The following is a 25,177-nucleotide window of genomic DNA, read 5'->3' as shown; positions in this document are numbered from 1 at the left end:
TAGAATAATACATGAAATTTCGAAATAATTAAAATATCTGCCCATATTAAATAAAGAAACTAAAAATACATTTTTTAAATTTTCAGATGTAAAATATAATATATATTCATTTCGTATTCTTTAACAAAAGGTTTATGTTTTATAATTTTCTGCTAATATATAGTTGATTAATTGAAATGCTCAATATATATGTTATATTTAAATACATATTCATGAGATATTAACAGTTGAGGAAAGAAAATTTATCATGAAAATAAGATTTTACTAATAAATATGAAAAGTAGGTTTCATATGTCTCGTGTATTTATTAACTATGCAATGTCTAAAATGGCGAAGTACTGGATGATTGTTTCTTTCATGATATAGGTTATATGATACAATTGTAATCGTTGGAAATTGTAACAAAATAATTCGATTTGGCAGAGATACAAAAGAATATTATGATTACGTCCAAATAATTTGTATTTGTGTAACGTTGCTTAATGTTCTAATAATTTAAAAAAATAAAATAAATAACAACGTGGATAATGGCTGAAAATGTTGTTCACTGCGATGACGAATTTGTACATTCCATCAAAACATTACTCTGGGGCAATACTGTTAAAAAAGATGTTTTTAAACGATGGGCTCAAGGTAATTTTATATTTCTAAATGTTCTTCTTTTCGTAATAAAAGGTTTAATAATAGAGGTTGGGTTATTTACGTTAAATTAATCATAATTATTATCACCAAAAAATAAAATAATAAATAAGTTTAATCAATGTCCTTAATTGATTGTATATAATCTATTACTTAGTATAATACACACTTCCCATTGCTTCAGGATTTTACTTCAGCTCTGATGAACCAACAGCATTGATACAAACAGAAGGTGGTCCTTGTGCAGTAATAGCTCCTGTCCAAGCTTTTATTTTAAAAGAATTACTCTCTGAGACTGATGTTTCAACATGGAAAAATATCAATTTGGATACATGTTACCAGCTCCTTGTACGAGCTTCTATAGAAATTTTAAAGCAAGCAGCTGGGGAGAAAGTTCCAAAGTTTTGTATTGTATTTATGGATTGTAAATTTTCGAATGAAGATAATGGAAGAAAGGCTAAATGGGTGGAAAAAATACCAGAAATTGAAAATCGTGAAGAAGAAATAAGCGTGGCAAATAATGAAAATCGAGAAACAAATAAAAAGATATTACTGATGGATATGAATGAAGAATGCAGAGCCATAGATTCTGACCTCTTCCATTCTCAATTGAGGTAAGGAAATTTGTCATGAATTATGAAAATGATCTATCTGGTTTTAAGAATAACTTTAAGAATAAATTGAGATATACTTACATACATATTGGCTCACAAGAACAGTACAATCGAATAAAGTACATTTTTCAGAAAATCATTACCACGAATGTGCTATGATATGTTATTATTAAATTTAAAGTACTTCAATTAAAAACATTTTAAAACTCATTTTTATTATATTTAGATTAAAAATCCAGTTTTTATTATAAAAACGAATATTTTATTTCAGGTTATTTACAACAAATACTTCTGAACATGTAGAAGAATTTTTTTTAGAAAGGTTAGAGATGTTAAAAGATAGATATGGTATCTTATTGCTTCTTTATAGTGTAATTGTTACGAAAGGTGTCACTGAAATTCGTTCAGAAATGTCGGATCCTTTAGAATCAATGATTGATTCAACATATGGTTATGGGAATCAGAGTCTTATAAATTTGATGCTCACAGGAAGAGCAGTTAGCCATGTATGGGATCATGATCAAGATGTTGGAGGACTGAGTAAGCTATTCTTATATTCTATGCCATTGTAATATATTTAATAAATAATTAATAATTAATAATAATAAGGAGCATTACTTAACGTTAATACACGTTAATTGTGATTAAATGCTTTTGTTGCTGTTATTGACTGCAAAATGTTGTCAAAGTTGATTATATAACAAATAAATTAATACTTATTTGCTAACAAATAGTGTGATATGTGCAAATTTTGTTTGTAAAATCTTCTTTCCCTTCAATCAAGGACAGAAGCATGAAGTATCTTACTCCTCTAATGTGTTATTTAACATTATAAACTGTCTATATTATTAATATTGAAATAATTTACAAATTTCAGAGTTGCGTGGGATAGATAAACAAAATCCTATAGGATTCCTTGCACTTCTTGAATATTTGTGTTACTGTGAAGTTGGAACTTTCTTAAAATCTCCATCATATCCTATTTGGGTATTGGGTTCAGAAACTCATTTGACTGTGCTATTTTCTACTGAAAAAAGACTTGTGAGCCCTGAAACACCTGCAGACCAAGCGAAAAGAATTTTTAGAAAATTTGATCCTGAAGGAAATGATTTTATCCCAGCCAATTTATTACAAGATGTTCTCGCTGAACTTGGACTGGTTACAGACACAGATTAGTAAGTAATATATATTTTAAATTATACATATATCAAATTGTGTTATAACACATATATTTTTATTACAGTGTCAACGTAATGCAGAAAAAATTGGATACTGAAAATTTGGGAATTATTCTACGTACTAACTTTATGGACGAGTTCTTTCCTGAAGAACCACGAACTTGTCCAGATACATTTCCATTGTACCATCATAATAGTCTCCAACACAGCAATCCAGAAAATAAAGTAAAATATCATAAAGGTCAAGCCGTGTTACTGGAGTGCACTATTAAGGGTATTATGGAAAGCAATCCTATGTTAACAGTACTTCAAACAAAATGGCCCAGAATTGAAGTTCAATGGGATATTGGGCAGAATCCGAGCCTTAACTAATAAATTCTGCTCACATTCTGATGAGTTATTTTTAACTATATCATTGGAGTTGTTATACAAGGAAATAAGTAACAAAATTATAAAATAGTTTGAGGAGTACTTAAATTTACAAAGGAAGTTTTTGTGCTTGAGAACTCTAAACAAAAATCATTAGAGAAGGAATTAGATTTAAATAAAGAAAAATTGTTTAACATATTTTATGTTAAATAGAACTTTATTTATAAATTATAATAATTCAATAATTTTACTAATTATTTAGAGTAGAAAGCATTCTTTTACAAATGAAACGAGATTTAAATATGTAGTATTGTTTTAGAAATAACTATTCAACATACTATTAAAAACTTCAAGAACATATATTTTGAAGTTTAAAATTATTTGATGTTGATGTTAAAAAAATTAAAACGAATTTACTAATAAACAAAAGGAAAGGGATATGCGAATGCTAGTAATAAACAATAACAATTGCAAGTGAAATGTAACGGAGAAAATAATAATAATAATGTAGTAAGAAAAAGTGTGAATATTCAGATAAACAAAGTAATAAAAAGTAGTGTAAAGAAAAAAATCAATTTAAAAAAATAATGCGGAAATAAAATTGTAGACAATGTACAAATCTATGTAAATCGTATCCATGGCTAAATGTATACATAGGTAGATCAAAGTTATAATCTAGTCATTGTATCGACATTCTAATAATATTTTTACTATTTCCTTCTTTTTTACATTTAATAAAGGAAACACGTTATATTGTGTTGCCGATTTCGCTCAAAATGTTGCAAAAGGTCGCGTATAATAACATTCTAAACGAATAGGACACACTATACAGAATGAAATGAAAAGAACGCATTTGAATTTCCTACATGCTAGAAATGTATTTATAAGTACAGCTGAAGTTGCAGATAGCGAACAAAATTAATGAGGAATCAAATTAAGTTACATTTCAGAATTTTTCGTATTTGAATTTGATTCTTTATATAACTTGTTTTTATGCGTATATTTTTATGATTATATGTTTACACAGACATAAATATATTATTATAATTATTATATTTATTGTAATTAAAATGATTAAAACGAACTAATTCTTCTTTTAAAAACTAATATGTTATGAATATATAAATCGAATAATAATATTAAAAATAAAAGAATAACAAAAACGAAAATGTGTTTATGTTTTATAAACATCTTATTTTAATTATATTTAATTATATGTTAATTTTATTACGAATTGCTAATGATAAAACCATTTCTCTTTTAACAAGTAGGTGTGTTTTGAAATACAAAAAGAATGTTTTAAAGTTCTAAAATAGTGCGTTCTACGTATTTAGGAAGTTATTATACTATATATTTTGATTTTACTATTTAAAACATTTTCTTAGTTCTAATATTCAATACGAAATAAAATGGTGAACATACGAGAGCAAAGAAACATGTAGAGAATTCTGCAGAGATTTCTTCAACAGCATGATATCACAGCAAGACTGTAAAGTTGGAAAATTAATATGTGAAAAAAATGGGGATTTAATTGTATTTAAAAAGTATTGAAAAGTAATTTATATTACATTTTGCGCAATTAATGCAAATTTTATTTAAATTATCCGCCAAGTATATTATTGTTGCTTCTTCTTTGCAAGATGTCGTTCTTATCTAAGAGAAAATATTCGTTGGAAGTTTCAATCTGTATTGTATGACGTGGCTCACAAAACAGTACAGTTTTCAAGACTCCGTGCCTAGCGATGGAGATGTATTTTCGGTAAAATAACTATTGTGCTCACAACGAAATGTGCTTTTGAAAGCGTGTGAAGAAAGTGTTGTGATCAATCTAATTTTAAGAACTTTCTATGATTGATATATGCTCTGGTAAGTTACATTTTATTATTATTATTATATATAATATACGTATATATACTGTGTATATGTATATAAATATAACCTTATAATACTTCAGACGTAAAATTTTTTTATTTTGAAGTAATATTTTTGATAAAGTTGAGGAAAGGAGAGAAACACATTTTATTTTTCACCGAATTAAAGTCGTTAATAGTTTATTTACAAATATAAATATTACGAAACAGTTGATAGATACATTTTCTTATTGTTAAAAAAATAAACGAATTTTAACCTTTTGTTACTAGAAAAAAATAACATATTTATGAAGTTGCAATATATGCTTATATGAAGTTATCAAAATATAAATTGTAAATAGTCAGTGCTTATTAGAATGTTATTGTTAGAATATAGCATTAATGTATTTCTATGTTTTTATCATATGATTCTATATCTCCATTGATCTGTTTATTTAAATATAAAATATTAAAGCTTAAAACATTTTGCACAAAAATATTATTGAACATTTGTTTATCTGTTAGATACTGTATTATTTCCATACTTTGTATTATATATATGGTAGTACAACTAAGGAGGGAGTGATTTTATATAAAAAGGCAAATTTGTTGAATTGGTCCATAATATTTAAAAAATTTGCATTTTAAAATTGATTAACTCAGATTGACACATATTTTCATTATACTCCAAAACATAAGTGATTCTTTATACACAAATAAATTAAAATTGTGGAACAAATTTTTAGACAAATAATTACTTGTTTTTAATATATTTGATTTGTTTGTAACTAAAAATTTAAATGAAAAATGTTGTAAATTCTTTAGTCTTTCTTTCTATTAAAAAATCACATTTATAGCTATATTAAATATATTGATAGTATATAACTATACTAATTTTATGATAGAATATACAATTTGAATTTAATCGTTTGCCTTTCTTGATTATCTTTTGTACCATATACATTGAATAAGTCCAAAAATTATTTGATAAACAAGTGCACTTAATGATTGCTAAAAAATCTTCTTGTATATAATACACATAATAAAGAACATTTACCAATTGTTTATAATTATAGATAAGATAAAAAAAATATATCTATAACTTATTATCTTTAGATAATGTAGTATTGAATATATTTTTAAAATATAGTAAGTTAATACAAACATAACTACAAAAAATCTTACAATCTTTTTTCTTCCTTTTATTCTTAGAATTATAATTATATTATAAATGTCATGATTGTAAGAATTGCTTATTTAAGATATAAAGATTTGTATGTAAATGTTAACATAACCTTTTCTTATGTGAAATAAAATGATTATTCTATGAAATACATTGCAGTTTGTATAAAAATGATACAAAGAAGAAGAAGTTAAATATACTTGGATAAATTTTGAAGTAATTTTCCTTATCCAATCTTGATAAAATTTATTACTTACTTATTTAACATCAAGCATTGAAAGATAGAAGTTTCTCATAAAAACAAGTTTTGCCATAGTAATTATTTTTAAATACAAAATTTCCAGAATTGTTCCGCGCAAATTAATTTACATTGTATATATTTCATTAAATCATTAGATAACACTGGCAAATAATAGAAGTTTGATAAAAAATCTACTTCAGAAAATTCTATTTCTATTTTTTATGAGTAGTAGCCTTTTTTTTGTAATATTAGAAAACAGTTTTAGAAACTTCAAGTTAAATTAATATATCCACAATGTTTATATTTAAACCAAACAATATTTACGTTATGTTAATAATGAAGTTAAGATGATTAGAATGGGAATATTTAATATCTTATAGTCATGCAATGTAAGTTTCATAACCTTTCATCAAATTAGTGTTTGTTTGTATTAAAATATAAGTAAATCCCCTAAAAAATTTTGTAAAAGCAGTGACACAAAAATGGACAATTTAATTCATTTAATTCTATATTAAGATTAGTTTATTAAATTTCTCTTTCTTATTTTCTATACAGTCATAAATTCGTTTTATTTTACTCTACTTTTATTATATTACTATTAATTAAAAAATAAAATTTCGTCTTATTTCATAATGCTTACAACGCTTTTTACTATAGAATGAAAAAGGAGCGAATCGAAAAGAACACTTCCTCCACTTTCTACTCTTGCGTTCTCTGATTTCAAATGACAACCAAACTACCGGAAGTAAGCAATTGTTACGTTACAAATTTGCTCACGTGTATGCAATCTAAGTACATATTATGTACTAGCATTATGATAAAAAGATATTCAACTGGAAAGACATTTTGCCTCAAAAACGATCGATAAATAATAAAAATTAATGCAAAAATTTAAAATTAATTCGTACCTTTATCTAGATGTATATTGCGCATATATCCAATGCAGTAATAAATGTATATTAAAAATTTCAATGTAGTTGAATATAAATTAGGAAAAATCATATTTTTACATTTATATATTTTATTTTATGTGTATCTAGACATTAGCAATGATTTTTTAATCGATAAATATTTAATTCAAAATTAGTTTTGTTATTTTGGAAATAAATTAATATCATATTACGTAGTTCAGAATATGATAAAGACTATAAAGTTATGTTTAAAAAATAGGAAAATATATCTATTCTATAAATGTTAGAAATAAGCATAATTAACATTTCATCATATGCATATACGTATGCGTATATGTGTGCGTAAGTAAGAAGGGTTGTTATACTTTTGTTTTCAAGAGGTATAAATACAATAAGTGTATGAATGTAAATAAATAAAACTGCAATAGTAAATTATAGTAGTGAGAAAGTTGTCGCAGTAAAAGGGCAGACGTGCGCTCAAGAGAATAGCACGCGTTGTACACGCATAGATATTAGTACACTCTGTAGGTAAAGATTGTACGTGTACATATATCTACGTAGGTAGAGTATCACCTTTAACGGGTCGATAATTTCCAAATCTTACGTATAGGCATGTGGTAGTACGATGAATTTTTATTATTCCTTATAATTATTTCATAATTTGTAGTAATGTTTTACATAAAATTAAAGTGAAGGATCCTATATAGATCATAAAATTGTTACAAGTTTTAGATGATAGCGCCATGTAACTTTGCATAACTGTGCAATTGGATTACATGCAGGATATTTCCTTTAACATTAATGGTTAAAGTATTTGCTCATTCTCATAGTACCATAAAATATCAAAAATAAAATCATTTTGGTTGGAAGAATCGAACTTTCTAATATATAAAATTTTGTTCTCAAAGTCACGCCTTTGAATTTCAAGGTTACCGATGTTTGGAATACGAGATGGCATAAAAGTGATATAATTGTGCAAATATGTATCTTTTTTATAACAGGATATATTCATTTTTTCAAGGTCAAGTAATAATGATATAATTTAAAAATATTAAAAGAGAATAAATTTGAGATTTTAAAAGGAACAACCTTGAGAAAAAATGTTGCTTTTTACTCTATAAACAAAACAGTTTGCTTCTTCGATAATTTATGATTTTATAGAAAGCATTTTATTAGTATAATATTATTTTGTCTAGTATAATATAAATAATTCGCATATAAATATTAGCTACATCATCACAAAATAATAAATATAAAAAAATAAGCACATATATTTTTTAAAAGTAAATTATTAATTATTATTATTTTAATATACTAAAATTAAAATATTGCAAAACATTTAACCTATATTTAATTGTATATTCGCGCGTAAATCACATTTAGTTATTCGCGAACAAATTTTATCGAAATTCAATGCATAAAGTATGAAATTTCTGCAACGTTTTATTTTATGTAACATTACTAATGTCAATGTTCTCAATTACATAATTAAAATTCTATAATCTTATCTTGGTACATTTCTTCTTTAATCAGATTTCTGCATCATTTTGTAATCATCTGCGAAATAACGATTGAAAACATATTACCTAATCTTGTTATAAATAATTTTATTAAAAGACGATGAAAAAAGTATAGGTATAAGGTAGCATAAGTGTATTTTTCTTCTTTCCTATTTGAGTATTTTATTAAAAATATACTTTGCAAATATCGAATGTTATTAATTTGATGTTTTTAACTTTTTTTATGTATTTTAACAAAAAATAAAATTCGCATTGCTTATATAGGTATAATTATCTAAGAAAATAAAACATATGTTAGAAAAAATATTTATCTTTATAGGTTTCAATATAATTTTTCTTTTTATCAAGAAGTATATGGAAGTTAATATGTATGAGTCATCCTTATCTAATCGAAACTTCTCTATTCATTATTGATGTAATACATTTTTATATGTATATCATTTTTTAATTTTCATTGTTTTGCATATTTTATTATTTTTCATTAACTTTTATTCCATCAAACGAGAATCTGAACGAAGAAACGAGAAAGAAAAATTCAAAAGAATCATTTTAATTGTGTCATAAAAATTTCTCTAAGTTTCAAAATTATTCCTTTTCTTATAAAATTATATATATATATATATAAATTACATTAATGAAATATGACTATTTCAAATTTTTTATTATAACTGTTTATGAACCCATTCATTACTTGTATTAAATTCACATGTTATTATTTACATTATTAAAATGTCTCAATGAATAGCAAAAGAATATTTCAAAATTTAGATATAGTCTCTGTTTTGTAATACATATATTTTTGTAAAATATAGCGTATTTGGCCATCAGTTCAGCTATAAATTGCAGTTGAATTAATTATTTTATATCCTACTGAAATTAACTATATAGCATCGAATATTATTTATATCAAGTAGTAATCTGTTTACTGATCATTTTGAAATGTGAAAGGGTCTTTTCACATGTACAACTATGAATCGGGTCTCGGTGCGCGCATCAGCAACACCGAGCTCTCCAAATCCGGGGGAGTAGCGCCACTCGCGGGAATAGCCCACCAGCGGAGCGGTACTCGCTCTGCCCGTTTCGTGCGCCAACGAAATATCTTCCACTAGACTGAAATCTTCTTCGGGCACCGAATCTAAAAAGTAAGTTCTTGAATTTCGTTCATTCTCGAACGTTCTATCTAATGTTACGATACTTAATTCCCTGTGATATTTTAGGAAAGGGTAGCTAATTTCTCTCCTGTGTTCCTCATCCTTCACATTTTACATTTTACGTTCTTTTATCAATACACATACACAAATCACATACGTGTGAATATATTTATGGTATTACGGTATTACGTATAAGTGGTGCGTATAATGATAAATATACGGCACGCGTATATATATATGCTTACGGATGATTATATACATTGATATACATATGCATATGCATCCATATGTATAGTTTTACGTATATGCACGTAAGAACATGTAATTGTTGTATATACTGCACACATAGGGGCGTGTGTGCGCGCGCGCAAATACATGCACATACAGCGTGTCAATGCACATGTATATATATACATATATATACATATATATGCATGTATACATACACGTACATGTTACGTGAATCTATACGTGCTTGTGAACAATACATGGTGCCTATATTGCTAGAAATATCTATAAATGTACTAGTATTTTACATAGATGTATACGAGTTTCAGACAAGTTAAAAACATTTTTTTCCATATTTAATGCGTAGAATATTTTGTATTTCGAATGTATATTTGCGGATACATGTATAACATATGCCTGTAGTAATTATTCGTGAAATGTACAAATTACGTCTTCATTTTGTACGTCTACTTGTTATCTAACCTTATATTACGCACAGATTTGGTAAGTTGTGCGTTTTGATAGTGTATCCAGGGCTTATATGTCTATTGGTGAAACGGGGAAATCGATCGAAACGACGATTTTCGTTTTGATGTTTAACGTGTATTTACAACGTTTCAGTAGTAAAATTACTTTGCAGCATTTGCCTTGCTCATTGATAAATTTATAGTACTTAGAAAATATTTGGATTTATCATAATGAGAGAAATGTAGTCATAAAATAGAAACATTAGTATTTTTGCAAAGCTTCTAGTTTACTGTCAATAATGTATATCTAACAATTATAGAGTTACAGTCAGGTATTACATGAAATATGTGATATGTATTATTGTCACTTGGAGTAAACATTGAAAAAATTAATAATTGCTACTAATAGTTTCATAGTATAATAAGACAGTAAAAAATTTATATTGGCAAGAAATAGGGAAAGGCAATCTTAACTATTTTATCTGCTTCATTCATAGTAAACATTAGCAATTATATTATGCGGTATATGGTGCAATTAAAAACATTTATTATGTAGTTATGTACTTAATAGTTTAGAAAAGTATATTTACTCATGCAGAGAATTAAAAAATAAACTTATATTAGAAACAAACAATTTTTACTAGCGCTCAAAGATTTATATTTGTTTAAAGTAAAATAATATTATGTTATTACAGATCTCCACTGGCATGGAGCTAGGAGCACACTGATAGTGATAGTCTACAAGGTTTGTACTTCAGTTTGTAGTATTCATAATTTAATCAATTAATTAAAAGAGACTGATACATTCACATTGTTATTGTCACAACTATCTTTTTATTTACTATTCAATACTCGCAATATATTTTTTTATTTTGCATTATATCATAATAAAGTAATACCTATTGCACATCAATAATGTTAAATTGTAGACAATTGAATTTCTCATGTAGAATCCAAGACTCATTAATATTACAATGTGGAATAATAAACAGATTATTGGTTTAATAAAATTAATAACAACATTTTCTTTAATTTAAACATTAATATTATGATTCATAATAAGTAATAATAAATTCATAAAAAATTATTCCTTAGATCTTGGTTTCTATGCATTGCCTGCCAAAGAAGAACTGAGCCCAATGTTTCCACACAATTCTAGTTCACATGAGATTTCTACAGAAACAAATGCCTTCGTACAAAATTCCATGGTAAGTATAAGTCCTGTAGTTTTTAATAGCTCTGTTTTAATTTGTTAATATTTTTTGAAACTAGTTTTGAAATATATTGTAAAGTGAATTTTTGATGTGTTTTTTCTTTTTATCACATAGTAACTTGTATGTGTAACAAAAAAGATTCTAAAAAAATACTAAAAACTATGTAATATATGAAATATATACTATTTTTAGATCTTTATACGAGTATATAAATGAATGGCAAAGTTTAATAAATTACATTATATAATCTAATTTACTTAAAACATAAAAACACAAATTTAAACGCTATGCGTACGTAATATAAAAGAAATATGAAATAATTCCTTTCTTGTTTTAAATCAAAAATCAATATTCACCTCTTAAACATAAATATGCCTGCCAGTAAAAAGAATATATATTTATTATTTTAGATTCAATTCCCATATGCAGAATTTTATGTTATAAAAATATATTTTGTGTTAATAAAAATTAACGTGCATTATTTGAAGATCATTTTTCACAATGAACAATATACATAGGACAATTTTCAATTCGATTTTTGAATATGTTCCAAGTTACATCGTATTTGCATTTAAAGTTGGATATATTTTTTAGAATAATCAGTACTTATATTGAAATACACAATTTTTGTTAAAATATTATTTTTTGTTATGTTTCATTTGCAAAGCTTTTTTATGTAGAGAATGCGCCTGCAATTGAAAGCTTTTTCGTCATTAAAATATTGTGCGGAATTTGCGCATAATCATGTCGCGTAATGTTAACATTTATAATAACTCATAGAAATATCTGTAGGAAGCAGCTCCTGTGATTTTATGTGAACATTCTAAAGTTAATAATAGTTTCATCATTTTCGTTGTAATATTAAAGAGTCTAACGAATTGAAATTATATATATACATAACCTTATTATACAGCTAATATTACGTATAGACTGTTGTTTACTTGCATCGCAAACACAATAAATTTTTACGTCATACTGAAATTCAATTATTCACAATTTGTTATCTAGATATATCATAATCATAAATCCTCTTCAGATATTATTTAAGGTATATTAACATTATATACATCTGAATACTGTTTCAGAGATAAAATTTCACTGTTGAAGGTTGTTTCAATGTCACATAACCGCACATTATCATGTTCATCGTGTCTTGGATGATTATGAAAGCATAAAAATATTTTCCACTTTAAAAAAAATAGAATTTTACTCATAGTAGTAGTAGTATATATTTATTTCGTTATCCACAAAGAAATGCAATTGGTTTTACAGAATTTTAAATACTTTTACTTTTATCATACTTACATTGTTAGAATTATGTTTATATTTCACAAATTATCTAAAGTGATTTCAAAAAAATTTCTAGAATCTTGCTACATTAATTGGCTATATTACATTTTCATTGGATATTTTACTTCTGAGAAGTGTGAAATTTTCAAGTAGTTTTAATGTACATTTCTTACATACATAAGCATATATTGTGTAATTGCTATAAATAAAAGAAGCTTTTATTAGTGTCTTCTTCATTTATCACTTTTCAACCTTTATATACTGATTAAATCAATTTAGTTTATAACAAAAAGTAATACATAATATGAAAAGAACAATCAGAGGTCAATGGAGTGAATGAAGACAAAAAGAATACTATATTGCAAATAGAAATAAAAAAGATGTTTTAACATTTATGTTTAATTCACAATGAATTGTCAAATATTTGTAATTGAATAAAAGTATTTTTAATTTTATATTTAGAAAGTAAAATAAGCTTTATTTGTATTCTGATGAACAAATCTTGTTGATTTAAGTATATGATTGATAAAAATTTTAGCACATAAACTTTTAGACTAATTAGTAGAAGCAAGCATTTTTATGATAATGTTACTTTTGATTTCAGGGGGATGTAGTAGTATTAGGGAAAAGCAGTCCGATAAGGGTTGGGGAGGGAAGAGAATCAGAGAATGATAGGTACTGTGATATCGAGTTCATAAACAACATGATGGCCAAACCTAATAGCCATCGCGAAAATACCGCCGCCAATGACTTTTTAACCGTCCTGTCGAACCAAACTGGTAAATATATATTTTTATAATAGCTTATATGTACGCATATGTTAAATATTATGATATATAAAAATTTCTTTTTAATACATAAATGAAAATAAAATTAAACTTACAAAATGGAAATGAAATATATGCAATTACATCGGGCAATCTTATTCAGTAGTATATATGTATATTGTGAAATACATTTCCGTATATCACTATTTTATGCATTAGTATATGTTATCAAATTTCTTGGTTAAATATACGGATGAAAACAAACAAATGCCATTTAAAAGGTATGATCTCCTATTTTTTATAAAAAAAAAGCTTCTTTCTTACAATAATATATTCTCTATTTTATACTAGTAATACAAACAATAATATATTCTCTATTTTATACTAGTAATACAAACATAACAATACATGCGTAGCGACTTACCTCATGCAAATTGTAGAGAAGAAGATTGACATTCTCGATGTCGTGAGCGATCGTGCATTTTCTAACAAAAATCGCAGATTAAGCATTAAACTTGCTTACTCACGAATCCATAAGAAAATATCAAAGCCCACCTCGCTATGAAATTTTCAAATGGGAAGGATTAATGTTTTTTCAGTCTATGAATTTGCCCACATAATTTAAAACAGATATTACTATACAGAGAATATACACAAGTTACTAAAAAATAACTATTATACAGTATGGTGTTCATATACACATGCACAGGCACGAAATAAAAGATGAAAGAACAAAAACAAAAAAAACAAAAGAAAAACAAAAAAAAAAAAAACAAAATAGATTAAATCGACATTAAAACTACAAACTAATACATAACTAAAAGAAGGATTTAAATTTATCGCGTTGAATAGACGTATCGCTACCGTTGTCGAAACGGTTCTATTCTCCTAAATGTGTTCTAAGTAAGGAATAATTATCAGGTAAGCAATTATTACTTGAGAAGTCGCTCCTAAGCAAAAAACTTAAGAAAGTAGACATGCTTTTTACCAGATGCATTTGAATAACGTCTGTGATCCCAGGTTAAAAGCTAGAACAATTTTGGAAGGACAGAATTGTTTCAACAACGAAAGTTGAGATTCGAATCCAATGAATGCGATAATTTAAACTTCTTTGTCAGTTATATATTAATTTGCAATTAATTAGTTGTAGTTTTAATACAGCTTTAATTAATTTTTCCATATTTTTCGAACAATATTACACTTATTCTATTTAAACAATGAACTTCGTGCTTTGTTTTAGTAACTTTACAATGCGAAAGTTTCCAATTCGATCTAAATGTATTAATAAATAGAATTTTAAAACTTTGCATATGGAAACATTTTTTAATAATTCTAAGCAGTTATAAATGTGAATAATTAAATATACAGCAATAAATAATGCAGATTACGGGGTTTGAAATAATTTATGGTTAAAGAAACTGTTTTAAATTATAAGTAAAGCATGAATAGGTATTTCTTTTTACGATGTAGTTTTAGTACGATGATGTAATCAATCTATTAGTATTCTGCATTGTCTTCTTCGTTTAATAAATGTAAACGTCTACGAACACTTTCTATTTCGTATTATGCCTCGTACTACTGGTCGCATAAACTATCAAGAAAGCCAAATTTATTTTTTATTCTTAAACCAAATTAATTAAAGTTATTGACTCCTCAAATTTTACTCTGAATTTTGGCTGATCCGATACTTTTTGCGTCCATAGGTTGAGAACCTGGGACTTAGAGCCTTGCTTCAGTTCTCTGAATCACTGTTCTTTTTTACTGTATTAAAAAATATTTATCCTTATTTTAAAAGGAATTATAATTTATTCTAACCTGTATTCTGAAATCCTCGACACATTATTGAATTAATAGAAATTGATTTAAAAAATTTTGGGTGCGTTTATCTGTGAAATAGACTCTAGGTGGGGCTAGATTAAGTGGTGTCATCTTTTATTTCTCTATTTTACAATCTCACTATATTGATTATACATATACATACAAGATATCCATCGATCCATAAGATTTCCATCGATCATACATATACATACAAGATATATGAGGTAGCAGAAATAATGAAAAAGAAGAACTATTTAGAATTTGAAAGATTTCATTAAAGTTATAAATGAATGATTTTGAAAAATTAATAGAAGTCATAATGCTCTTTGTATTCAAATATTCAATGATAGGTATAAAAGTCTGTAAGATAATTATCATAAGTATGCCGATAAAAAATTGAGATCGTTTTACGGTAGATTGTACTTCAATGTCTACATACTATTAAAACGTTATCAATAAAGCCATACGGAATTGATAGTATGAGAAAAGTAATCAATGGTATACAATTTTTTACATAACTACTACAACATTTTGCTTTAACGATTTAATGTCTCTTGCTTAAAGCCTTTCTAACGCGAAGTAGGCGGCGCTAGTGTTACAAGAAGCCATTTTGGTACAGATCGGAACTTTAGCAGGACCAACAGTTTGTCTTTTTATAGTTTAATCTTTTTTCTCAAGATTTAACATTAAATCATCTGTTTCTTCGAAGAAAATAACTGTTTTCATTTAACATTATTAAAATAAATATATTTCAATATTAAAAGGGAATATTTATTACGCCGTGGCAACAAATGATAATATGTTTAATATAGGCTATTTCGTTTAATTGGAAACGGCATCACAAATTATTTTTTTGTAGTTAGAGTAGTAGAGGAGATTTCAAAATCAACTTCATTTTTTAAAATAGAGTCATATATGTTTTAATACATTAATCGATCCATCTCGGTATTTCGTATAAAGAAGTATTAACTTATTTATGTCGAAACTATACTATTAGTTTAACAGATGTTTTAGCTCTAATGTATCAAATTTAACATATGAAAAATAAGGGAAGATGCGAAGCGATACTCCTGTATTTACGTTGTCTTTGTCTTTCATACATTAAATTTGACAAATTAGAGCTAAAACACCAGCTAAACTAACAGTTTTCCGACATAAATAGGTTAATAATTTTTTATAGCAAATCCCAAGATGAATGCTAGATGGAAAAAATATATGGCCCCATTTTAAAAAATGAAATCGACCTTAAAACCTCCCTCACTAACTCTATCCGCAAAAAAAATAATTTGCATCATATGATATTCTCCTTCGAATCAAACAACTTTTATTAAAACATTTTTGTGGTAATTTTAATATTCGCGAGATATTTTACTTTTCCACGTAAACAAAACTATATATATTTAATATACATTTCATTAAAAGCTTTAAATTAGTATCTAGCTACTGAGCTACTTAATGTTTACATATATGCTACTCGATATTTGTAATACTATGAATAACTATTTGATTATGGAATATTTTGGTAGTTACTGTAATATTTAAGAAATTTTTTTGATATAACATTTTAATTATATCAAAGAGCTGGTTGTTAAGGTAATATTATTTTGTGTTTTAGGCAAGTTTATCTTGTCCAGTCGAAGCTCGACCTGCCAGTCAGTGGCGTCGTCAACCACAAAACACCCAACAAAAAATCATCTTCTAACTAGCTTTAGCGTACTAAACATTAGGGTACTAAGTATAAGCGTAAATCTAAGATTAACAGGAGATAAGTGCGCAATCGATGAAGGGGTACCTAGCCTAGTTAGGATACCCAAGTCTGATCGCCCCTCGTCAGGCCACTTTTCTCTCGACTCTCTTGACAATTACTCCTTACTAGGATCCTGCCTTCATCCGGGCAAATACAATAATGTTAAGTCTAATTCTAGCCTCCTAAGTAATAATAACGATAACTACAAGTCTGTGATATTGCTCAGCTCAACCAGTAACCATTATTTCCTCCGCGTTGAAATGGACGGTGGTGCGATTGCAATGAGACTAAGAACCTCGAAAATATTAATTTTGAACTTAAAAGAAAAGACGGTGGAGATGTTGTCCTGGGTAATTAATGGTATTAGTGACGTGGCAACAATTACTGTTGGTGCTCTTTCATTTCAGGATAATGTTAAGTCTAACGAGCCTTCGGGCACTTATTTCGCGAGCTATAGGTACTCGGGGTCGTATACGCGTCTTGGCCCTGAGTTTGTTAAGTCTCTTTCTAAGTCTACTATAGGGGATAGGTTTAGGGTTAAGGGGGAGAACCAAGACGAGTTCGCTCTCTACATTCCTACTATGACTACCTGCAAGCCTACGATGACGCTTACACGCCAATCTGCATCCCGAATAATCGGTGTACCTGGATCTCGGCCGAACTACTTCGAGATATTATGGCCCGACCAAATGCACACTCCTCACAAATTTTATGGCAGTTTATCAAACTGTTTAACGGAATATCACAATGATTCTCTTCCAGAAGGAGAAGAAAAAGAAAATAATTCTTCTAAATGTTTCGGTAATTTTAACGAACAAATACAATGCCGAAACATTGATGAAAATACGATTAACGATAACGAAATAAAAAGGATCAGACCTCAAACTGCTATCTATTTCAATGACGAGCATTATACTCAGACAGGAGTATTTTGTTTTTGCGGTTTTGAGAAAAACTACAATTGCCAAAATTCGCACGAGTTGATAGAAAGAGATGTTTCTATTAGTTTATCGTGCTCTAGTTTACTTAAACGAACGAAGCTGAAGTATCAAGCTTTCACTGGCGTGATCAATGGAAAATATTCTTCAGAAAATCTCTGTGATTTGTACCAATCTAAAGAGACGTTATTCAAAGTACTCCAAGCTATTGGATTTAATGTTGAGAACATTTTCACAGAAAGTCTGGTAAATTTTAAGCAATTCAGTCTGACCAGTTCGACGTATCAAACTGCCCAGTTCATTGACAGTGAGAATTCTAATGAAGCAATGAAGATCGATGCCATTGCAGTAAACTTACATAATTGCAATCAGTTAAAAAAATATAAAGCTGCTGCTTCTGGTTCAGAAGATAAACGAACCACAAATGGAAATTTAACTGTTTCTACTCCAGTGGAAGAAATATCCTCTAGAAATTATCCAATTTCTAGTTTCTCAAGGAGGAAGGAAGTCGACAACGCAAATGGCGTGAGTCGATCTTATCTTATTCATTGTGCAAGGAATCTCATAGCAGCGTCCGTTGGAGTTTCCAAAGACATCTTACAAGCTCACAGAACTGATCTTAAGCACGTGTTAACGCTCCTTTTTGGACAGATTTGCGATCTTGATGAATTCAATTTGGGGTATAAGAAAAGGTGGGGAATTCCTGGCATTTTGAGATTGGCTGGCGGGGGTGAAAATTCATTGAATAGCGGTGGAACTACAAATTGGGGCTCTACACAAACTAGTACTACAAATAACAACAACAACAATCAATCGGGTTGGGGAGGAAACTCTGGGAATCCTTCCGGAAGTAGCGGAGCACCTGGTAATTGGACTGGAAACAGTGTAAACAGGTCTGTTGCTGGAAATCCAAATTCAAATCAAAATCAGGGACCTCCAGGTGGACAAAATGTCCCAGGTAAGTATTTTGTATTTGTTTTGTTAAGTTCTTTTCTTAAGTAATTTTAAATTTGTGTTTAAGGAGTATTAAATTGAATATATGAAATGACTTTCATAGTAGAATATGCTTGGACGAATAATTACTTCTTAGGTAACGTGAATAAAGTGAGCAATCCAAATCAACAATCAAATCAACAATCAGGTCCACCCACTTCTCAATCAAGTGGCACAAGTCAGGGTGGTCAAAACAGCAACCAATGGTCACAGGGAAAATCTAATAATCCTGGAGGATCAAGTCAGAACTCTTCTGTTCAAAATAATAATACTTCAGCCCAACAACAGCAACAACAGCAGCAACAGTCGAATTCCAGTAACAACAATAATCAGTCAAACAATCAGGCTCAGGGATCTGTTAACAGTAGTAATACACCTGCAAACAATAATCCTTCAACAAAGCAACAATTAGAACAGTTAAATACAGTGAGGGAAGCACTTTTTAGTCAAGATGGTTGGGGTTGTGTGAGTATCTCTGCTATCATATAAGGTATTAGTGTAGACATAAATCTGTCTTTGATCATTTTGCACACTTATATTTTATATTTGAGTACTGTAACATACTAACATCGAATTTTGCATTTTTGTTATAGCAGAATGTGAATCAGGACACAAACTGGGATGTCCCAACATCTCCAGAACCTAGTATGTCAAAAGATGGAGTTCCAATCTGGAAGACACCAGTAAACAATGGCACAGATTTATGGGAAGCTAATCTCAGGAATGGTGGTCAACCTCCACCTCAGCAGCAAGCTAAAACACCTTGGGGTCATACACCAGCAACAAACATTGGTGGAACTTGGGGTGAAGATGATGAAGCTGCAGATACATCTAATATGTGGACTGGTGCCCCCACATCTTCCCAACCAAATTCTGCAGCTGGCCAATGGACGACTGGTACCAGTAACCAAACTGGTATGTGGGGAGGTAATTATTATCATATTGAGATACTTTCTTTTTTCCTCCATTTCTTGTTTTGGACATTAAAATTTGCAAACCGAAATATGATTACAAAAAAGATTATTATTTAATTGCAATTTGTACAATATTAAAAAAAGCATTATACTTTAAATTCTGGTTGTTTGTGTGTTTTATTATATGGTCAATTTTTTAAGAATATATTATATTAAGATTTTTCCAATATTCAGAAAGTTAATCGAAAATAAAAACCTTCTAACTAAAACTTTTCATGTTATTGAAGATCTCATTATAAAATAAATTACGAATGACGTATTTTATAGGATCCAACTGGGGTGATCCAAGGATCGATCATCGAGATCCTAGAGATCTCCGTTCTGTTGATCCTAGAGAGATGCGAGATCCCCGTGACCACAGAATGTCTTTGGACCCTCGAGAACACATACGTGTGATGGATCCAATGGCTCGTGATCCTAGGATGGCAGACATGCGTGGGGATCCCCGCGGGATTTCTGGAAGGTTAAACGGTGCCAATGCGGATGCAATGTGGGGTCAACCACCAGGTCCTCCACATCACCAAATGGGACATCAACATCCTTCAGGCCCTCCAACAAAGATGTTAAATCCTTCCAATATAAATCAGTGGGCTGCACCACCACCAAAGGATATTATGCCAGGGAAACCATCAGGTTGGGAAGAACCTTCTCCACCAACACAAAGAAGAAATGTCCCAAACTATGACGATGGCACAAGTTTATGGGGAAATCCTGCAGTTAATCAGAGGACCATACCTGGTAGTAAAGTTTCTCATTGGAAGGATCTTCCAACGCCAAATATAGGGAGAGGAGGTTTGTTTGTTTTCTTTCTTTATATATATATATATATATTGTTCATGCTCTTTGAATTTTATTCGTAGTTGAGAACTTCTTTGCGAACTGTAAAAATTTAATAAAACTACATTTTTGCAACTTACAGGAATGCAATGTCCTCCGGGCATGCCACAGAATAGAATGCCAGCTCAACCTGGAATGAAACCAGATGTTAGTGGACCAATGTGGGGACATCCTGGTGCTGCTGGTGGACGAAATGGTAGTTGGGCTGAAGGACCACATGATACAGGTTCATGGGATGATCCAAAAACACCAAGTACCTGGAACGAAGCTCAATTAAATCCTGGCACTTGGGGTGGACCCAGTGCGCACAAACCTAAACCAATGGGGCCCACTGGAAGCTGGGCTGATACTGATATGGATCCTACTCCTAGTTGGGGTCATCCTACGAAACCAACCCTTACAAAGGAAGTTATATGGAATAGCAGGGAATTTAGATATCTTTGTGACATGGGATACAAAGTACGTATAAATTATTTAAATTGATTAAATAAAATATGTTTCAAAATATAATTGAGGATACTAAAACACTAGAAATATAATAATCCATTCTAATATTGTCAATAATAATTATTGATATAATAATTTTATTATTGTATAAAAATCTAACAATTTTGAATATGTTTATTGTGATACGGTACTTGTCAATATAGTCATTGTTGTTGGTTTAATTCAATGTATTTAACGGATTTATTTCTTATATTTATGTTTTGATTAAGCAAATGCATTTAATGATTATTTTTGTTTACAGAAAGAGGATGTTGAATTGGCACTGAGAACTCGTGAAATGAATAGAGAGGAAGCTTTGGAACTTCTAAGTCAAGTGCGGCCTTTAGACCAATGGAGAAGACATGACGCACACTCCACTTATGATCCGACAAATCAAGCTACAACTGCGCCAGCATATCCTAGATTTAATCACGTCGCACAGCAAATGTCTTTTCCTCCGGTAAAAACTATTAGAGTTATTTGATAATTTCCTGAACCAAAGCAGTTCATATTATTATTTAAATGCTAGTTTACTCCTTCTTTTTACTTTGATTATAATAAAGCACGATCAAGTGTATTTATATTATCCCTTAAATATTAACGTGTTTTTATATGCCACGATAAACATAATGCTTTGCACATTTAAATTTGCATTAATTGTAAATTTTCTCGCAATTATAAAACACTTTTGATTGGCACATTCTTATATATTGATCTATTTTATGCTATGGTCGTATAACTCATTTTGCAAATCTTAATAAATTTTCACCTCTTGATGTTATTTTTAATGTATCAAATGTTAAACAATGTGTATATAAATATGTGTGTTTATAGACATTACTTACCAGTATGTTTATATCTTAAGTGACATTTATATACTGAAATTTAGAATTAGCTGTAATATTGTATATGAAGTGACAGTTTGTGTATACTAATTGTTAATTATAGGGTGCTGGAGTGCCAAGTGGAAATGCAACTGGTAGTGTGGGAGGATCGGTTGCTAGTGCAAGTTTATTGAAATTACAACAACAACAGCAACAAACTGCTGTTCCATTACAGCAACAACAACCTAGTAGTAATGCACCTCAACCACCTTTCAATCAGGTAAATGTTGTTAGTATTGCTAATTGATAGATATTCAGATAATTATTTAAAATTTGTCTATTAAGATTTGTTATACTTGTAGCAAATAGTTATTCTTTCTTTTTTTTTTTAATTCTAGGTTTCCAGAGCTCCTCAGAATCAACCCAGTACTCAACAACTGCGTATGTTAGTACAACAGATTCAGCTAGCCGTCCAGGAAGGTTACTTAAACCATCAAATTTTAAATCAACCACTTGCACCTCAAACTCTAATACTTTTGAATCAACTATTACAACAAATCAAAGTCTTACAACAGCTTCATCAACAACATTCTGTGCAAAGTACAATGAAGAGCAATAGCCAATCTGTTCTTCAGATCAGTGTACAAATTACAAAAACAAAACAGCAAATAGCAAACCTTCAAAACCAAATTGCTGTGCAACAAGCTACTTACATGAAGCAACAACAGCAGCAGCAGCAGCAGCAACAACAGCAGCAGCAACACCCTGTGCCACCATCTCAAAGCTCAGAATACTATAAGAGCTCAGTACATGATCCTATGTCAGCTTTGCAAAATAGTTTCACAGATTTGACAATGAATAAGGAACCTCCTGTTGTAAGTACATTTTTTATTTTGTAAGAAGTTATATATACTTCATAGAAAAATGTATATACAATGTTTTTAATTTCTTCTCGTGAAAAATGAACGAAATAATTAATTTTTGTTGTATTAGAAAGAAACAATGGGAGTAATAATTAGATTTGTGATGTGAAAATTAATTTTTTATTATAGAGTCAGCAACAGTCAAGACTGAATCAGTGGAAGTTACCTTCTTTGGACAAGGATGGAGAGTTAGTTTCGAACGAGTTCTCGAGAGCACCAGGAACAACCAGTAAGCCAGCAGCTACACCGGCTGGTTTAACACGATCACACAGTAGTCCTAACATGAATCCTTTGTTGGGTCAAGGAGATGGTACATGGTCCACCAGACTTGGAGAGAGTGGATGGCCAGACCCAGGTAACTCGGATTCCACTGATGGAAAGGATTGGCAGCCAACTGGTGCAGCTGCTGGTGCTGCTGCTTTCACCGATCTTGTACCTGAATTTGAACCTGGCAAGCCATGGAAGGTAATCCATTTCCAATATCGTACTTCCTATGTGAAGAAAACCTTTTTCAGTATAAAAAAAAGCTTATTCAATATTTTGAATCGATTGTTTATGACGCAAGTTTAAGATATTATTGAAATATTTGATTTCTTTGAAATAATTGTATTTAAAATATATTTATGCAGATAAAATGAAAAGAATAGAATGCCGTTTGCACAAAATGATAAAAATTATTCAGATCTTCTTCAGATTTTATGTTGTAAAAGTTGAAATAATGAAACATTATTAAGGTATTGTTTCATTTACGTTAATAGAAAATAAAGTTGTTATTTATTTGTTAATCATAGAATTGCTGTCATGAAATTTGGTTGTATGACGAAATTTTTGTCTCGCAGTGCCTGACGTCGAAAGGGGTTAAACAGAGTATGCGCTGGTAATCAAATTCCAAAATAAGAAATGACCTCTTAAAAATAGTGAAAGAATGAAGGGTTTTTTTTAATTTGTCGTAAAGAATACAGATTAGATATGTATTATCTATATATAGATTAGGTAATATGTATTAATATTCTAATAAAATTTAATAAAATCATTTTTCATTTTATTTTAAATTGTATTCATTATTGTAATAAAAATTAATTTAGGATATTTGAATTTCTCTTTTTTGTTAATTATATTTAGTGATTCAGATTTTGTATGAGTAACAGAAAAACGAAAAATTCTTACGTATGACGTTTATTCGGGTCCACCTATATTTAATTTCATTTTAGGGTACCCAGATGAAGAGCATCGAGGATGATCCAAGCATTACTCCAGGCTCTATCGTTCGTTCACCGCTTTCTTTAGCAACGATCAAAGATCCAGATGCCATTTTTTCTTCAAGTAGTAAGACTTCGCCGCCACCACAACAACCTACCAATCCTGATACATCAATACCAAGTTTAAGTAATTCTACTTGGACGTTCAATCCACCTGCTACTACTCCAAACGCATTTACTAGGTAAATATTGCTTTAAAATTTTAATACTTTACTTACCGTATATATTCTTTATTTTTATTACTTTCTTTATTATAATTTAATATTTTAAATTTTAATTTAATATGATTCGTTAACTAACTACTTAATGTTTTTATTCAACTGTCATTATACAAAATATAATTTATAGCTCGAAAAACACTTGGGGTGAATCTGCTCCACCGCCGACTGCGGTTACTTCAGAGCTCTGGGGAGCACCGATGAGTAAGGTTCGTGGCCCTCCACCAGGCTTGAGCAGCAAAACTACGGGAAATACGAGCAATGGCTGGGCAGGTTTTGGCACCGTCAGCAGATCCAGTTCATGGGGCTTTCAATCGAGCACAAATGCTGCCTGGGTTTCTACCTGGTTACTACTTAAGAATCTGACGCCTCAAATCGATGGTTCTACTTTGAAAACCCTCTGCATGCAACACGGTCCTGTTCAAGATTTCCGATTATACCTTAATCATGGAATTGCTTTAACCAAATATTCATCAAGAGATGAGGCTATTAAGGTTTAGTGTCTTTTACATATTTTTGTTATTGCATTAATTGCATT

The 25,177-nt window shown here is 29.3% G+C and overlaps 2 protein-coding genes across 10 annotated transcripts in view; both read left to right on the top strand.

The window, feature by feature from the left end:
• Positions 1–262: 262 nt before the first annotated feature.
• Positions 263–3,969, top strand: LOC126925246 (ubiquitin carboxyl-terminal hydrolase MINDY-3 homolog). The gene is made up of 6 exons (XM_050740604.1): positions 263–280; positions 367–633; positions 824–1,253; positions 1,525–1,793; positions 2,131–2,428; positions 2,497–3,969. Exons 2-6 carry the CDS (start codon positions 528–530, stop codon positions 2,801–2,803), a joined length of 1,410 nt encoding a protein of 469 aa, XP_050596561.1. The 5' UTR covers positions 263–280; positions 367–527; the 3' UTR covers positions 2,804–3,969.
• A 114-nt stretch (positions 3,970–4,083) lies between these two features.
• The window catches only part of LOC126925221 (protein Gawky), a 36,762-nt gene continuing 15,668 nt past the window's right edge, over positions 4,084–25,177 (top strand). The window contains exons 1-17 of one of the 9 annotated variants that reach the window (XM_050740545.1): positions 4,087–4,666; positions 9,454–9,647; positions 11,047–11,096; positions 11,447–11,559; positions 13,460–13,634; positions 17,056–19,083; positions 19,216–19,583; positions 19,712–20,045; positions 20,360–20,884; positions 21,012–21,388; positions 21,678–21,875; positions 22,364–22,519; positions 22,638–23,114; positions 23,292–23,391; positions 23,467–23,627; positions 24,374–24,603; positions 24,770–25,133. In XM_050740545.1, the coding sequence (XP_050596502.1) occupies positions 11,491–11,559; positions 13,460–13,634; positions 17,056–19,083; positions 19,216–19,583; positions 19,712–20,045; positions 20,360–20,884; positions 21,012–21,388; positions 21,678–21,875; positions 22,364–22,519; positions 22,638–23,114; positions 23,292–23,391; positions 23,467–23,627; positions 24,374–24,603; positions 24,770–25,133 (5,562 nt within the window). In that variant the 5' untranslated portion in view covers positions 4,087–4,666; positions 9,454–9,647; positions 11,047–11,096; positions 11,447–11,490. Of the gene's footprint in view, positions 4,667–9,453; positions 9,648–9,672; positions 10,389–11,046; positions 11,097–11,446; positions 11,560–13,459; positions 13,635–17,055; positions 19,084–19,215; positions 19,584–19,711; positions 20,046–20,359; positions 20,885–21,011; positions 21,389–21,677; positions 21,876–22,363; positions 22,520–22,637; positions 23,115–23,291; positions 23,628–24,001; positions 24,196–24,373; positions 24,604–24,769; positions 25,134–25,177 lie in introns of those variants that run through there. The other 8 variants (XM_050740544.1, XM_050740541.1, XM_050740543.1 and 5 more) reach the window with 8 other exon arrangements.

The sequence above is a fragment of the Bombus affinis genome, chromosome 16 (genome assembly GCF_024516045.1).
Source record: "Bombus affinis isolate iyBomAffi1 chromosome 16, iyBomAffi1.2, whole genome shotgun sequence".
NCBI lineage: Eukaryota > Metazoa > Arthropoda > Insecta > Hymenoptera > Apidae > Bombus > Bombus affinis.
Note: the sequence above shows the minus strand (reverse complement) of the source record. Positions and strands in the feature narration are given on the sequence as shown.